A 16,886-nucleotide genomic window follows, 5' to 3' on the forward strand; every position below is an offset into this window, starting at 1 on the left:
ACAGAGCTGAAAGTACTATTTAAGACTAGTGCGTTTTTCAGACAGCCTTCTTTTATTCCCAGAGCTCTCTTCAACTACATTTTTACAAACAGACGCAGGAGGCTGTTGTTGGATGTTTCTTCACGAAGGCTAAAGTTCTCCACGGAAAGAAGGAGCATTTTTGCCTTCAAGATCCTTTAACCCCTTATAGGGCACTCAGAAAAACTCTGAAATTCGACATTTCAACCTTAAGTGTGTCATTGGAGGACATAACAAGACTTCAAATTTTTTATTGTTATGTGGGTGCATCTATAAAACCGAGTTCATTTTGGTATCTCTCACTTTACCAGCTTTTTAGATCCAATAATAAAAGACAAATTTAGACATATTTCCTCCCAGGATGTACCACATGATGACCTCAGATAAATGCAAAAAAAAACCCCAAAAAAACAACTTATGTTCTTGCTCTGAATCATCCAGGAATTAATGATTTTTGAATGAAATATTAGGGCCAAAAATAGAACCAAAATTGGGACATGAAAAGTTACCTAGGTGTCTTGAAAACATGGCTAGAAATGTTCTTATATAGCCCTAGAAAGACTGTGTTAAATTTGACAATCCTAGTAGTTTTTCTGATCCAGACATGAATCAGCAGTCTCATTTCAGGTTTCATATGTAACCCATTGTGTCCACTTGCGTTACATGCGAAACCTGCCCATTTAAACACAAATAAATCACGAGTGATTTTGCCATTTTTGTGAAACACTCTGCCTTGCATAACTAGTTCAATTCCCAAAATGTACCTGTGAGAGAATAAAAAGATATTTGAAAAAATAGTAGCGCATAACTTTCGTGTCCTTTTGACTGTATTACATGCGGATTTTTGAATAAAAACAATATAAAAATGTGTTTAATCTGGAAAATAATTTCTCTTTTATCTCAGTAAATATTTATTTTTAAAATAGACCCAAAGTGCTTGCAAACTTGTTTCATAACATTAGTCTACATCTGGTTTGAATTTTTAGCTCCCATGTCTTGTTTTTAGGGACCAGTTTCATAGAAGCACCCATATAGAAAATCAAGGTTACTGAAGTTACCATATTGGGCTCCTTACCCATATGTGATAAAAAAAACAAAAAAATCCAAAAAGTAAATAAAACATTAAAAATATACAAGAACAACACATGTAAGATGAAAGGAACATACATTTTAGAGCATCACTTTTAGGACATTATTGCTGATCCTGTCCGCATCCACATTATCCCTTTGAACATCATTCCTTACATTAGTACCATTACTTCATGGTACCAAAGCAGTTACACTCATTGTTCATGCAGAGGTGGACCTTACAGACCCTGTAGACCACATTGGACCACTGTAACTGTTGCTGCCACTGTCTTGTAATGTTTTCAGTTATTACCAAAAACAGTCACTTGCCTGATAAAGGGTTAAAAACATTGAATTGACTGGCATCCTGTTTATCATTTAACTGAAACCTCTTCACCTTTTTTTCTTTTTTGGAAATTTCAATATGAGGCTGTTTTGAAGTACATCTTATCTTTTTTTTTTTTTCTCCTTACACTGACATCAAGAGCTCTGCATTGTCAGTATCAATCCTTGCTTTAGTCAGAAGCCATTTAAAATTCTGCCTAAATGACTTCCTGCTAAAGTGCATTACACTTTGATGTCAAAAGAGGATCAGATTAATTCATTACCTGATTCCAACAGCACACAAGATGAATATTATATTCCTCCCATAAAACTTGGGGATGTGACAGAGTTCTTTGTGCTGGCATTGGCTCATGTCCAACAGCCCAGTCCAGCCTCTCTGCACTCAGGTTTGTGTGAGTACTTGCTGTGCTTTTTTCCCCTTTCCATCTTTCTCTTTGGTACACAGTCAGATGCACGTCGGAGGAACCGCAAGGCGCCGTTTACCTCTCCTGGATCCATAAGAGTAGAAGGAGAGAGAGAGAGAGAAAAAAAAAAAATGGACAAACACAAAGGCAATCAACAAATCTCCTTTGCTTGAGCCCTGCGAAACATAATAGGGCCAAATCATCGTCTATTTAGCTTCGTCAAATCACTGACAGCAGGCCTTGATAAAAGAGAGTGGAAAATATGTAGGGTACAAGACGCTGCCAAGACCCTCACCGACTAGAGCCCCCTATTGAAGCCAGATGTTGACTCAACTGGCCAATTTTGATAAATGGCATAATGATTACCATTATAGATCGGGTAATTTTATATCAGCGTGCCACATTGTTGGTCCTCTTTAATGATAGCCAAATGAACTCTGGTTTATGCCCGAGGCCAGGTGGGCTTTTCTGTGATTGGTGTGCAGCATGCAGTGCCTCAGTCTACCTTTAGGAGGGCGCCCCTGCTGTGGACTGGCTGCCTGGTCTTGTGGGCACCACTGATGTTCCCTGTTGTTGTCATCAAGAGTCCAGCTCAGGCCTGAACCCATCACACAGCCCTGTAATGAGACTTAATTGGCGTTTTAGCCTGACTTTTGCCTCCTCCAATGTCCTCAATCTTATTAGAAAGGCTTACTAGATCAGAGCTTCACGTACTTGACACAGTGACCCAGATGGATGTTACCTCGTATGACCCTCTGAAGTCCCTGCAGACCTGATTCTGCTGCGGTCCAACTACACCATAGTCTGTCTCCCATTCCTCAGGGATTGGGGTATTACAGTAGATTAGCTGGAGACTTACCACGAAGGGGCATGGGTATGTGGGGTCATGGGATCGCTTCAGGACATGAAAACTAATGTTTGCTTTCAGGAGAGACTGTCACAGACACACTTCTGAGAATCGAAGAAATCCAATTACTTTAATACTTATGTTCAATAGTGCTCTGAGCTGACACCGTCCTCATTCAACCCCTGTAGGAACCGCTAACCTTGTTTTCGACTCTTAGCTCTATTTAAGCTCTGCGACCCTGATGTGTACATGTTTTGCGGGGTCAGAGAAGAGGTTACTCTCTTCCATCAGTATGAATTACAAGAAACAGTTTGCACTTTCCTGAAACGTCTAAAAACACTGGCTTGGAAACAGACATCAGTCAGTTTTAGCCAAAATAAATCTAACAGGAACCTTTTTACTTAGGCTTTAAATCAAAATCATTCAATCATCCAAAGGACAAGGAACAAAGAATCAAACATTGTTTTTGTAGCATAGCTCATTTTATTGTTTAAACAGTTTTGCATAGGAAATATATCCACTTCCAGTAATTGACTGCAGTAAAAACAGCTGCTAGCAGTATAGGCTGGATATAACAGTAACAATCACAAAAAGTTGAGCCATTATTTACACTGATTTTAATCTTGTGGCAATTTTAGCCCCTGCACCAAATGTAACCAGCTTGAAGGCATCGCCTAATGCTTGGCGTTTTCTAAAATCAATAAAAGGGATATCAAGGCCTTCGCTATACAGTTCACAATGGACACCTGTGGCTCCTAAACTGTAAATGAAAAGATAAAAAAAACCAAAAAGGTTTCCAAAAAGTCCTCTAAAACGTACATTCAGATACATACATAGACCTTTGCACACACTTGCAGTGTAACTACGATCACTACTGGAGACTGTTTACATATTGTTTTGTTGGTGTTGTTGTTGTTGTTCATAATATAATCCACCGTGAGTCATAAAGTAGAAATGTGTGCGTGGAGGGAAGTAAAAGTGCCACAAGACCCAAAAAGAAGAAGGAAAAAAAAAAAAAAAAGAAATCAGCCCTGCAGAGAAAACTGGTGACTTATCTTAAAAAAGACATTATTTCATCCTTTCACTGCGCTTGAACATTATGTAGCACTGACCCCCCCCCCCCCCCTCCCCTCCCTACCTCCCCAACCTCCCAATTCCCACCCCACTCCCCTCCCAGAGAAAAGAAAAGAAATTTTAAGCAAGCTTGATGTGGGCATTGTGTGCAGACATAATTAGAAAAATTAATAAATCACAAAAAAGTAAAACATCAAAGAAGTAATAAAGAGCATATTTCCAGATGAGTTTGCCACATTCTGTTCTGTGTGATGCTGTTTCTCTTGTCACATATGAAAGTAAGTATCACATTTTACAATTATATACAACAGACACTTGGACAGCTTGAACAGGCACTGCATTGCTATCTTTTTTTTTTGTCTTCTTTTGGTGAATGTTACATCCTGTAAAAATGCTGGTTTTCATGTTTAGAACAACCTGATGCCAAGTGACTAGCAGCTAGCCAAAGTATGGAAGGTGTGTGTATTGCTCATGTAGGATGAAAAATGACAGTTGTCAGAAAGCGCTTAAATGTTGAAGTCTGCATGTGTACGCCCTCTCAGTTTTGACAGAATGTATGACATTCAGAGAGAAAAAAAAAAAAAAGAAAGAAGAAAAGAAAGAAAACCACACATATTGCATGAGTGCCACAGGTCCTCCTTGCATAAAGTTGTCCTGTTCAATAATACTTTCTTAAAATAAGGTTGTTGTGAGTGTTCGATTCTGCCTTAAATGAGGCTCTTGAAGCTGCTGATGGGTGCAACACTGATTAAACGTTTCAAGAGCTTTTTTTGTTTGTTTTTTTTTGTTTTTTTGTTTTGACAGGTTACATTCACACCCTGTGTAGCATGCCCAAATACATTACTATCAGCTGGAAGGTACAGTACCCTATTCTGAAGCACCGGCAAACAACGTAACGTTATGTAGTGTGATTACATCAGGCATAGACTGTGTGTTGAAAGTGCAAAATGAGCCTTTTACTGATTATTTGTGAGATTTTCTCGAGTTGTCTAAATATGAATCAGGCTCAACGATGATCTGAAATATGGTGAGATGTAGCACCAATCGTCTTGCAACATTTCCTTGGAGAAGAAACAAAAGAGAAAGAAAAAATGAAATTATCTAATAGATTCATCGAGGACGTTTATCACTGCAGATTTTACCCTGCTTCTCGCTTTAAGGTCAGGTGCAATCTGGGGCCTTTTCGACTGGTTAAGTGACGTCACCTCCCAGCTGCTACAAGAACACACTCACATCTTGTTGGACAAGAATTCACAACCATTTCCCAAAAAAATAAAATAAAATAAAATACAAAGCCAAAACAAAAAAAAAAAAAAAAAAAATGAGATAAATCACATCACACGTCTCGCTATGGCCACACTAATGAAAGAACAACGATTCAAATACTTATGAAGTGTTTTCCACATGGAAATATCTAAGCACTAGGTTCAGAAATAATATCAATCATAAAAAAAGCCTTCATTGTTGTTTTTTTTTATATTTATGGTTCTTTATAGAATATTTCCCCCCATTTTGACTTTACAAACAGGAATACAACAACTAATGAAACGCTTTAGATACTATTAATCAGGGAAATCTGGAGAGTTCTAACTCAAATCCAGCCTCTGAAACAAAAAACAAAAAAAAATCCAAAAATTTTTTTTTCCCCAAAAATGGAATTGACTCATTTTTCCCCGACAATTGAAGATTTACAAATAAGGGCTTTTAGAGAAGAACTCTCGTGAAAGTTTACAGTGTACAAACTCCTGTCCTACGGCAGGCTTTTTCAATAGAAAGACCCTCATCTTCTCTCGTTGTGTAGTGTCAGAGGCACTCGATCACGCATCCGGCTCACCAGTTCACCCACATGCATGCAAACACACACACACTCACAAACACACACACACTCAAGCTGCCAAAGCAGAGTTCAGCCCCACAGACTACTGCTATCAATCAGGATATTTACCTTTATGTACAGTCTCCTATTCAAATAAACACCAACAGCACAGTGACCCTGACACGTTTTTACCAAACACACACACACACACACACGCACACGCACACACACACACACACACACTTGGGGACAATGCACTTCAGTGGGGTCTCCAATGGCCAAAGGCTGCAAAGCACTTAGAATTTTTTCCTCAAGAAAACCAAAAGAATAAAACAAGGATTTAAAAAAAAAAAAAAGAAAAAAGAAAAGACAAAACAGTGCACATAGAACGGGGTGACTTTTCAATTATTTTTCTGCATAAGAAATCTGAGTGAAGACGGAGAGATTAAGCTTGACTTGAGGATTATTTTCTTCCTGCCTTTTAGCCCTCAGCTCGTGCCGGAAAGCCCTCGGTTGTACCAACTCTCCGAGTGCGGGAGGAAAAATAAAAAAATAAAAAAACAAAAACAAAAAACAATTTCGGATTCTTTCACGATTGTAGGGAAAGAGTGCAAAAAAAGTGTCAAAGCAGCAGCATCGGAGTAGATGCTGCCATCTCTGTGTAATTTTCACATTAAAAATGGCAATATAATGATTGATATAGTAAATAATGCCCTGCAATACGCCTGAGAGGTTACGGTTGAATGTTCTAAACACTGTACGGGGAGAGAAGATGATTGCCTATGTGCTATTTAAGTGCTATATTTTTCTCCTAATGGGTTCTATTTAAGCTTCTAATGGACATAAAGAACGCAGCAGTTAAAACACCCTGCTTCTGCCGTCCGATATTTACTTCAACATACGCTACACGGCTCTCTAACCATTCTTGCTGGGGATCAGGATTTGACATACAGTATGTGCATATCATATATACATTTATACAAATCTAATACTTATAAAATACTTTCTAAAGGCTTGCTTGAGCCTGTCTGAAGTTGATTTGGACAGGTCTCACTAGCATTAGTCGGTGTGTGATTGTTGCGCAGGTCACAGGCCACTTCACTGATGTGTTTAAGGCATCTACTTGGGAATTGCATTCGCTGACGTCTCAAAATTGAACGGCGTAGCACTCGATAAAAAGCATGCAACTTGCAGCTGGCGCATCCACCCTCAGTTGCAGCTTCGGGGGAATGACGACAGAACGGGATTCTATGCAAAAAACGTGATTTCTTTAAATGATTGTCGTGCTCAAGTCAAGCTGTCTCTCCTGTGAAAAAAATGAGCTCATTCAATGTCACATGCTAGCACCCCAGGTGGAAAGTTAAAAGGAAGAGTCACAGTAGACCAATCAGTGACTTTGCAGCCGTAGTAAGACCAAGGGTGCATTCTTAAAAGTACTTCTAAAATAATAACAAAAGAAAACTTCCCCCTTCCCTTCCCTTAAAAACTCTCGAATTCAAAATACACTGGAACATGACTCTCCGTCATTCGGTAGGCCTAAACGCTAGAGAAAGAAAAAAAAAAAAAAAAAAAAAAAAGACCTTGTCATACACTGCATAGAAAGCAGTCCCCACTTTGGTCAATAAAAAAGGAAATCACCCACAACAACAACAACATCATCAACAACAACAACGACAAACAACGATATCAACAAAATAAATGCATTACAATATTGTCTATCTCCAAACTAGCCTCTAATAATTGACGCATCTATAAGCACTACCTACATAGGCAAAACTTGGTATTGCATAATTTTCATAATTCTGAATTCCACCCTCCGCAATAGTAACTGGAAGATGAACGAAATGAGCATCGAAAAAAAGGAAACGAAAGATGACAGGTTATTAGAAAAACCACCAAAATACTGAAAAAAACAAAACAAAAAAAAAAACAAAAAAAAACAAAACCAAATGCTGGTTGATTACAAACTTTAAAACGGCAACTATACACAGCCTTGATATGCAATGTAACTGTGAGATAGAGTAGTACATGAAGTTAAAAATCAACAATTTCATTCAGAGTACAAAACAATTCTTATCATAAAAATGTTAATTTTTTTCTATAATGATAAATGCAGCAAAAACAAGTGTAGTGATGTCTCTATATTCAAAGGCAAGGCACGTAATGTGGACTATATGTCATCGTGCAAATTAAGAGTATTGGAGAGATTTTCCTTGTATAAATATGTCTGGACTGGAGAGGCAATGGCTGTGAACATGCCGTGCACAATTCTAGATTTCAGGGATTTGCCACCACCTGGATTCATAATTTCAGTTTACAACCTCTTCCACTGTAGAGTTTACCTTGCACAAACTGTAGCTTTACACATAAGCTTATTGTACATTTGCATGAATTGTATATTTCCATGAATTAACACTTTGCATTCCATATTTTTTTCTGTAAACATAAGCTTTAGAAGCTGATGGCCAAATGCATATGCTCTTGATCTTATCATAAGCATCGAAACAGAAATGCCATTTTTACACACTATGTGTGTCTCATTTCTATACTTATGTTCAGTTATTTTTTCCCCCAAAATAAATAAAAAAAAGCTCCCCATAATGATGGGAAGGGCTAAAAAGAAGTGCTGGTTTTGCTCAGCGCTGCACAGGTAGCTTAGTGCTTGCCTTCAACTGCTTTTCACGCTTGTTGATGTTTCTCTCTAATGAGGAGACGGACATGTGACTGAAATTAAACTCAAATGTTTTCTTAAACATTTTACCCATAAAACCATTTAATAATTATCCCCCTTCCTTTAGAGTCTTAGGGCTGACAGACTGATAGCTTCCCTTCAAAAATTCAATTGCACTTGCCTCTATCAAGATTTTCTTACTTTCTGTCCTTTTAATCCTTTTGCAAAGGAGATGCGAATTCTTTAACGAGGGGTCCAATCTCAAGGCTAACATTTAGTGTTTTTTGAAAACCACATCAAGAGTTCTCAACTCTTACTGTAAGTGTTTAGATTAAATCTTGAAGTAAGTAGCAGTAAAGAATAAACAAGTCAACACATTTTTCTGAACAAAGAAGTCGTATCACAGTAAACTGAAATCAAACGGAAGAAGAAAACACTCTGAATTCACAATTTTTGTTCGTATGGTGTACACAGTGAATCATTTGACATGGGAAAACCTCTTTTCAAGAGGGACCGTACAGGTCTGAGTCGGAGAGCTTAGAGTCTCAGAGCATCCACCAGGCAGAGGTTGTAGATACACAGACCCCTTCACTTGTGTGTGTATGTGTGTGTAAATCAAGATTTTACATCTTCCCCCAACAAGGAAAAATAGTAGGAATTGCCGCTAAGAGACTAGAGTGTCATGCAATAAAACATTAAGGCATCTATACATCACAGTATTTGAATGGATTGAAAAGTTCTGCAAACACAACAACTGACTGGTGGCTGGTGGATGTGTGGGCAGGGAGAGTTTTGACAGCAGACCTGAAGCTTTTTCTTTTGTTTTTTTCTTTCCTCTGCACCAACTCTTGTCTTCACGGCCAGTGTCCATCACGGGAGGGGACGGGAGGAGGCGAGGGTTTAAGGAGGGGGTGAGATCAGGAGGAGGGGGGGTGGGGAGTGGAGATTGTGCAGCTTGTGCTGCTTGCTGGTTTCATCCATGGCTGCGGACACCTGTAGTGCGAGCTCTGCACCACCAAACCCCCACCCACCTATCCACCCTGGGGGGCATCCGGCCTCTCTGTGTTCAGTTCCCTGTCTCAGCGGGGACCAGGGGCTCACCAATGATGTTTATGCTGTAGTTCTGGTGGACATTTGTTGGCAGAATCGGAGTCCCGTTCGACACTTGGAATGGAACTAAGCTCGCCCAGGTACCAGGACTGTAGAGAGACAAAAAAACAAAACAGAGAGAGAGAAGACAGAGAAGCAGGGAGATTAGTCACATGCCATTAACTTGTTTGTGCAGCATGCAGTCAAAATCTGATTCCTTCTTTCAATTATCCTAAACACAGCTTCACTAATGACCAGCATCACTGTTCTGCTAACAGTCATCAAAGTTCAAGGTCTTCTTATTTTTGTTTAGCTCAGACAGAGAGGGGTAAAAAAAAAAAAATTAAACAAAAAAAACCAAAACAAAACAAAGCACTGGCCCGTTAATGTAAGCCGAGGTGATTCCACTTGATTCCCAGTGAAGGACGTCATGTGACAGGGCTGTGATGCACACCCTCTTCTCTGCATTGACGGCAGTATAGAAAGGCATGAAGAGGAGAGTGTGATTGGTGGTGGTGGAGATTGTGGAGGTTGAGGGGCTGGGTGGGGGGTGGTAGGGGTAGTTTTGGGTGAGGGTGAAGGGGGGTCCCCTACACAAAGCTGTCCCATCCCTATTCATCTCACGCTAATGGCAAAACAACACAGTGATTGTTACTGGGGAGCAACGGTGCTAACTGAAAACGCAAGCACGAACAAACAGCATGTTGTTCCCGAGGGGTGCTGCACGACGTAGATGTCAGATAATTAGCCCCCCCACCCCTAACCCCCCCTCGGAGGCCCCTAGTGTGCACTCATCTAACTCCAACACCCCCCCCCATACACTCTTTTCCACATCACCCACGCTAAGTCTGGGAATACCTGTGCCGCAAACTGACTCTCCCGTTCGCCAAACTTTTGCAAAAAAAAAAAAAAAACAGTGGGAAAGACGAAAATGATGAAGACATATCCAAGGGAGAAGATGGATGAGACGAAGGGAAAGAAAAGCAGACTCTCTGAAGGTGCTTTTTGGCAGAGGTGGAACACAGACTAGACTCTTTACGATGCTTCACACAAACACTGTCTGCATTTATGAAAGCACGGATCACCCAGTCTGCATTTTATACAAATCACTACTGACTCCGCTTTTTAGATAAAACAATAGACGTGCAAATTCAATTCACTTGGAGGCCTAACAGAGCCAGACTCTTTAATATGTAGAGAAAGCGAGAAAGAAAAAAAAAAAAAAAAGAGGGGGAAACAGGTCGAAATAAAAACAAACATCTCCAGAGTTTCGATTGCATTTCAGTGTGCAAAGAGTTAAGAAAAAACCTCAAGACTAATCCTCTCATGTATTTTTTTTTTTTTTTCCTGTCCAGCCCATCCTCACGCTGTCCTTTCCCCTGCTTTCCTCCTTCCCTCCTTCTCTCTTTCACCCTGCCAAAAATCATCGGACAGGAAACAGGGGATTAAGTTTTTCCTACCTTGCTGAACAAAGAGCGCACAGAGCGGCCAAGGGGCTACAGCTTTCTCTTCGCCCATTCTTTCTTTTCCCTCCATCTCCCTGTGTTTCTCTTTCCTTATGAAACTCCTCACAGGTAATGGCTTACATTACGGGGACCACACAGATACAAAAGTGCACTCGCGGGCCTTTGTGCGCACTACAGCAGCGGATCGGTTTTAATCTTGTTAAAATCGATGGCTGTCAGTCTAAATCTGCATCCTATGACTTTAAAGCTGCATGAGTTTTTTTTTTTTTTTTTTTTTTTTTTAAGGTAAAGAAACCCTCTTGTATCAGTCCGAATCAGAAAATGGCAACACTGGAGTCATCCCATCACTGCTAATTGAGACGCAAATATCCATCTCGAGCAGACTTGGTTCTTGATTTAAGTTAACAGAGGTGAGGAACAAGAACAAGCAAGGGTGTCAATAGGGTATTGTGGCTCAAATTTTAAATAAAAGCTTGTAAAATGATCAAAATTGTTCCTTTTTTCTGTTTCTCCACTCTTTGCCTCACCTAGCAGCTTCATACATGACTGAAATCATGACCTCCATCGCTGGATTTCCTTAGGTAACCTTCAAGATGGCCTCCCCCTGCCCCCTGTCCAGCTCCCAAACCTCACTAATTCTACTCCCCGCAAGCACAGCCCGGGCATACAGCGTGCTTGGTTTAAGGATTAGCTCCCTAAATTAGATTATCTAATGGCATCTTAATGGATTGCTGACCCATTTCCTGCACAATGGCAACATGCGAGTCTGGCAGCGTTTTAATTTGGGGCTAGTACTGAAGAGGCATAGCGGAGCGCTCCGTTAAAGGGCAGGCAAGATAAAAGAGAAATCCCACTGATTCCATCTTTACATTGAGCGCTTTTGCGTGAATAATCCATCAATGGAGAAAAAACTATAATACAATTATCCTCCCATCCTTGTAACAAAATAAAGCAATAACTAAATTCATTTGGGATCTATTCTATCTGGAGTCATTACTGTACGTTCACATGGAGAGAAGAGGAGGAGTTAGCATGTGTGTGAGTGGAATCAGAGACCTGGAGCTGCTGCAGGGGACATTTTTCTCCGCTACCTCCACTGGCCTATTAGGAGGCCTGTTGAGGGGTTTGTGCCGTGTGCATGTGTGTGTTTGTAAAAACTTTGTAACTTCAGCAGGCGCAAAATGAGCTGTACACACTCACGCACACACACACCGATGATCTACACTTCCAGGGAAAAAGGAAAAGGGAGACGTAACAGGAAAAGGCTTAGCTCAGCTCGCTGATTCTGCCATGGGGAAAAAGTTCAGGTTTTTCCTTCCAAAGGGGGGCTGGAAAGGGGCGGGGGGGTACAGTATAGCGAATGGGTGGGGGGCTTTCTGTAACTTTAAGTTACAGAGTAAAGCGTGACTTGTAGTCAAACAAAGCTGAGCTTGTTAAAATGAGGGCAGTGAAACATGCTCACATGGTTTAAAAACTGACCTGAAATGACTTCAATTTGACTTTTCATTCATTTAGTCAAATTTTTAGTTTTGGAATTTTACAATATATGTCAAGAGAGAAAAAGCAATGCAGCACAATTAAAGACTGGAATCAAGTTCTAACATGAGTTCTTTTACGATATGTCGACTTCAGCTACTTACCAAAGCATTATCGTTACAGTACATTTACATGTGAGGTGAAAGACAATCAAGACAATCACACAGAATGGAGATATTAACCTAGGTTTGTGTGTGTGAGACAGAAAGAGAGAGAGAGACAGCATGAAAGAATGAAAAGGTTACCTTTGCCAAGTAATCCCCAAAGTGTCGTCAGTGGCACTGGGGCCATAATGCCTGCCGTTTTGAGTCACGCTCCAGTCACACTTCCTCAGCTGTCAATTGAAACCTAGCAGTCAGATCACTGGGCCAAGACAACTTCCACTTCAGATTACACTACAACTCAACACTGTACAGATGCATGCATAAAAGCCTAAAGCAGGAGCAGAGTCCTCACTTACTTAAAGCTTAAATATTGAATGGAATAAGTATTGCAATAAGTATAATGTATGACACTAAGGCAAAGAACAGTTGAAATTAAAGCTATGAAGAAAACAGACATAAAGAAAAGGCATGCATTCACAGTTAGTGGTAACAGCTAACCTGGAAGTAAAAAAAAAAACGGAGTTAGTTAGTTACAAAATGTGAGTGGCATTATGTTTGCAGATCATCTGTGAGTGCCTACTGCTTGGTTTTTGTTTGTTTTTTTTTAAACTGGTTAGCCAATGAAGCCATGCAATCCACTGGATGCATGCACCCTGTCGATAATCACTGCTTCACTTTCAGAAGTGCACTTTCAGATTCAAGACAGAGTATGCATGCCCTCGAGCATGCAGAGTTTTTTTTTTTTCATTAGCTAACTGTTTTTATTGATTGGGGTCAAAATTACAATGAAGTTAAACAGCACACACACACACACACACACACAGGCACGCACACACACTAAACCTTTTCCCTGCTCTTAAGACATGCGAACCTTACGTACAGATTACAAATTACCGCAACAAAAAAGCCACACACCACACAAACTGCGTCTCCTTTGCATGCATTATGCGAGCGCACGTGTCGGCAATCCAGCTGAGAGCTATCTCTGCCAATACCAACCTAACCTTGCCCTGTGGTCAACACATTCATTTAGTAATGCATCGGGGTAAAACTGCACTGTTAGCACTCTGCGTGCAGTGGCAGACGTTTTGCAGAGGCTCTTAAGAGGGATTTAATCAGATATACGCATACGCTGAATATTCAAAGCCATTTGCAGCGGTCAAGAATGTGTTCTTTTAACTCTGAGCACCTGGATGAACACATCAGGGAACGATGATGGTTTCCTATTTAAGCCGTACTTAAATTCAGTGATGTGATTTTGTTCTGCTCCTTGACTTTCACTGAAGCAAATGTGAAGAAGTGGCAAGAAGGAGAAGATTCTATGAGTAACTACCAGTGACATAACAGCCCTCCATTATGCTATAATGTAATATATTAGATTTAATTGATCAATTGCAATAGCTGCTAAATAAAACTGAATAAGAAACAATGGCTCTTGTTCCATCCAGTGTGTTTTCTGAGACTAAAACCCCCATGCCGCTTCCGCGCTCTGCAGCATGACAAAAGCTTGGAGAGAATGCGCAGGCTGGGCCAGACGCTCAGTGCCACCGCTCCTCGAGGGGCTCGCCATCTGTCCGCTGGCACCGCCACATCAGAGTGGCATGGGCAGTGGGAAAAGGGGGACGGAGGACGGGGAACGTTAGCAAACAGATGCAGGCAGATTGTGGATTAGGATCCTTCCTTAGATAATACCAAATGACATCTGATCACGGATCTTTCCCTGCGGAATGCTAGATGGTGGCATTCCCTTGAGGGGTTAACCAAGGCGAGAGATGAATGGAGGGTTTTCACACATTCGCTGCCTGGGAATCATAGAGCAGGTGTGGGAGCGTGTGGTGGTGGTGTTTTTTTTTTTTTTTTTTTTCAGTTTTGAAGCCTGCTGTGTGAGAGTGTGAGTGTGTGTGTGCGTGTGATTTTCTATTTTAGTGGTGTGACATTTTAAAATAGGCAAAGTCCTGAGACGTAGGTTGTTTTCAGCTTTAGCAGCAAGTCATTATCTGACCATTAAATTATTTTATCGATGCTGGGTATCTTTAGATTTCAATTTTGAGGATTTCTGATTCAGTTAGGCCATCTCAGTTATAATATCAATTTCTACTTGAATATGAAGGAGATTCTCAGAAAAATAATGCTATAAATTCTACATAAACCCCTGTTCTTGTGTATTATCAAAAATATTACAAATTAGCAGCTCCATTAATATACTTTTTATTAAACCAACAAGTGCAAAGTTGAGTAAGAGGGTCACGATTTATTCATCCACTGGAAAAAGCAGATATTAAAAATTAATCTTGAAGATTAGTTTGAATAAAAAAATATTTTACACCCAGCCCTACACTATATCATAAATAATGTGGCGTCTGTGCTCAAACAGGGTCGTTTGTGAATAAGAATGGTGTTTTATTAAAAAATTATTTCAGTATTACATAAAAATTGCATTCCTTCCAGACTCTTTTCTCTATCCATCACAGAAACAGACAGACAAAGAACCTGCCCCAGCGCTGACCGCACTTAAAAAAACACGAAACCTCTGTGTTGGTAAATCTCACGCATCTCTCTAGGCATTTCATTTCCTACCAAACGGCTGTGAGAACAACTCGCACCGTCAGTAAGCCTCACGGATCCCACACAATAAACAACCCGTCACCACACGAGGACAATGACGGAGTATTCGGTGAAAGTGTTTAGTCCTCGGGGGCTTGGCTCAGCGTTGGCCCCGCTCAGCGAGGCCAGGATCTGAGGCCGTTAAATCATACCACAGAAAACAAAAACAACTGTGACAAGCAGAAGCATGATGAATCAATGTGAATATTGTTCAGAGTAAACCAACAAGGAAATTTATTCATTGGGATATAACATGTAATAACCTTTGAGAGAGGTGTCACTGTTGTTGGGCTTAAAATTATTTAGATTTATTCTTTTAGAGCACGCTTTCACACGAGGCTTTCCAAAACTAATGATTCAATTCCTGATAATGACTAACAAAAACAGCAATAAATCATTTGTTTTTATATAGAACCTTTAATACAATACACTAGATGATTCAAAGTCTGGAATAAAACGGCTGTATATCCTCTCGGGGTTGGGATTTTGGACAAAATTCAGCAGATCATGCTTCTACGCACAGACTGCTGATGTCTACTGTAGTCACTTTGTGCCCCACTGAAAGAAGTAGCAGGGCTACTAAAAAATGTGGAAGACAAACTGAGCGACATCAGCCAAGTGAATCCTCCTCCCAAGTGGAATAAAAGCATCCAACGACTGCTGACAAACTCCACTTTTTTTTTTTTTTTTTTTTTTTTGACTGCCCAGATTTGAGTAAAACTGGGAGAAAGAAAAGGATAGAGAGAGACAGAAAGAATGAAAGAAAGCCAAAAATTGAAAGCGAAAGAGGAGCAAGGAAACAGAGGCCAGCTTTGTCATTTTTACTAAGCATTAAAAAAAAAAAAAGCAAGCTGAGGAGAAACCCAGCGATCATTATGTAGCCGCGTGCAGATGCATTCAATTAGTTGTGGTTGGAAAAGCCTTGGCCTTGGACCAGCACTTTCAATAAGATGGGGTGGGAGGGAGGGTTGAGGGTGTGGGGGTGTGGGGATGTGTGTGTGTGTGTGGGGTGTGTGTGTGTGTACTTTCTCCCGTCCGACAACACCGCAACACTCCTAACCTCACAGACGCGCACAAACACACACAGGGTCACCACATCTGTCCTAAGACTGCTGCTGGGGCAACCGCCTGACGCCAACACTGAATATCAGGCTTGTGTACTTTAACTGAGGGAGTGTACTGATTACATGCGGTATGTGTGTGGATGTGGATGTGTGTGAGAGTCATTTCGCATGGTAATGTCTGATGGAAATAGAGTTGAGCACATTACACTCTTAAAGACACCCACATGTCCCATCCGTCTTCTGACTGGTGGCCGCACAATGACAGTAAATTTCCTCACACCTTCATAAAAGCGTTTTTTTTTCCACTAGGATATGGAAACTCAAACATACTCTCTAAAAATGACAATTGGGGATATGAAAGTCTACTGATTACTAGTTAAAAACGCAACAAATTTAACTTTTAATTACTTTTTTATGTGCAATAAAGCTGAAAACATTGATTTAAACCAACACTGTGGAGCAATGTCAGATCTCTATTTTTGATTTTAGGAAATATTATTGAATTTCCACCAGTAAGAGGTGTTTTTTTCCAGTGACAGGACCACCCGCCATGGCGTGGTTATAAGATTTTCAGCAAAAAAAAAAAAAAAAAAAAAAAATCAGATGCAACTCTTACATAACAAGCATTTTGATTAATAGCATAAATTTATTTTTACTTTGCATGTAAAACTGTCTAAAAGAGTAACAATTCAAGAGAGGATAAATAAAATACGTGAACTACACACTGCTAAATATATCAGGAATGTACTCTTTAACCCTCAAAGCTGCTGGTGACCAAAA

General features: G+C 40.2%; 1 protein-coding gene across 8 annotated transcripts in view; it reads right to left on the reverse strand.

Annotated features, from left to right (window-relative positions):
• Positions 1-4,104: 4,104 nt before the first annotated feature.
• The window catches only part of LOC115438605 (nuclear factor 1 B-type), an 81,233-nt gene continuing 68,451 nt past the window's right edge, over positions 4,105-16,886 (reverse strand). For 6 of the 8 annotated variants that reach the window (XM_030162318.1, XM_030162317.1, XM_030162320.1 and 3 more), the window contains 2 exons: positions 12,580-12,668; positions 4,105-9,442 (listed from right to left, as the gene is read on the reverse strand). In XM_030162318.1, coding sequence (XP_030018178.1) covers positions 9,310-9,442; positions 12,580-12,668 — 222 coding nt within the window. In that variant the 3' untranslated portion in view covers positions 4,105-9,309. The remainder of the gene's footprint in view (positions 9,443-12,579; positions 12,669-16,886) is intronic. The other 2 variants (XM_030162323.1, XM_030162321.1) reach the window with 1 other exon arrangement.

Source organism: Sphaeramia orbicularis, chromosome 18, assembly GCF_902148855.1.
Source record: "Sphaeramia orbicularis chromosome 18, fSphaOr1.1, whole genome shotgun sequence".
Lineage (NCBI taxonomy): Eukaryota > Metazoa > Chordata > Actinopteri > Kurtiformes > Apogonidae > Sphaeramia > Sphaeramia orbicularis.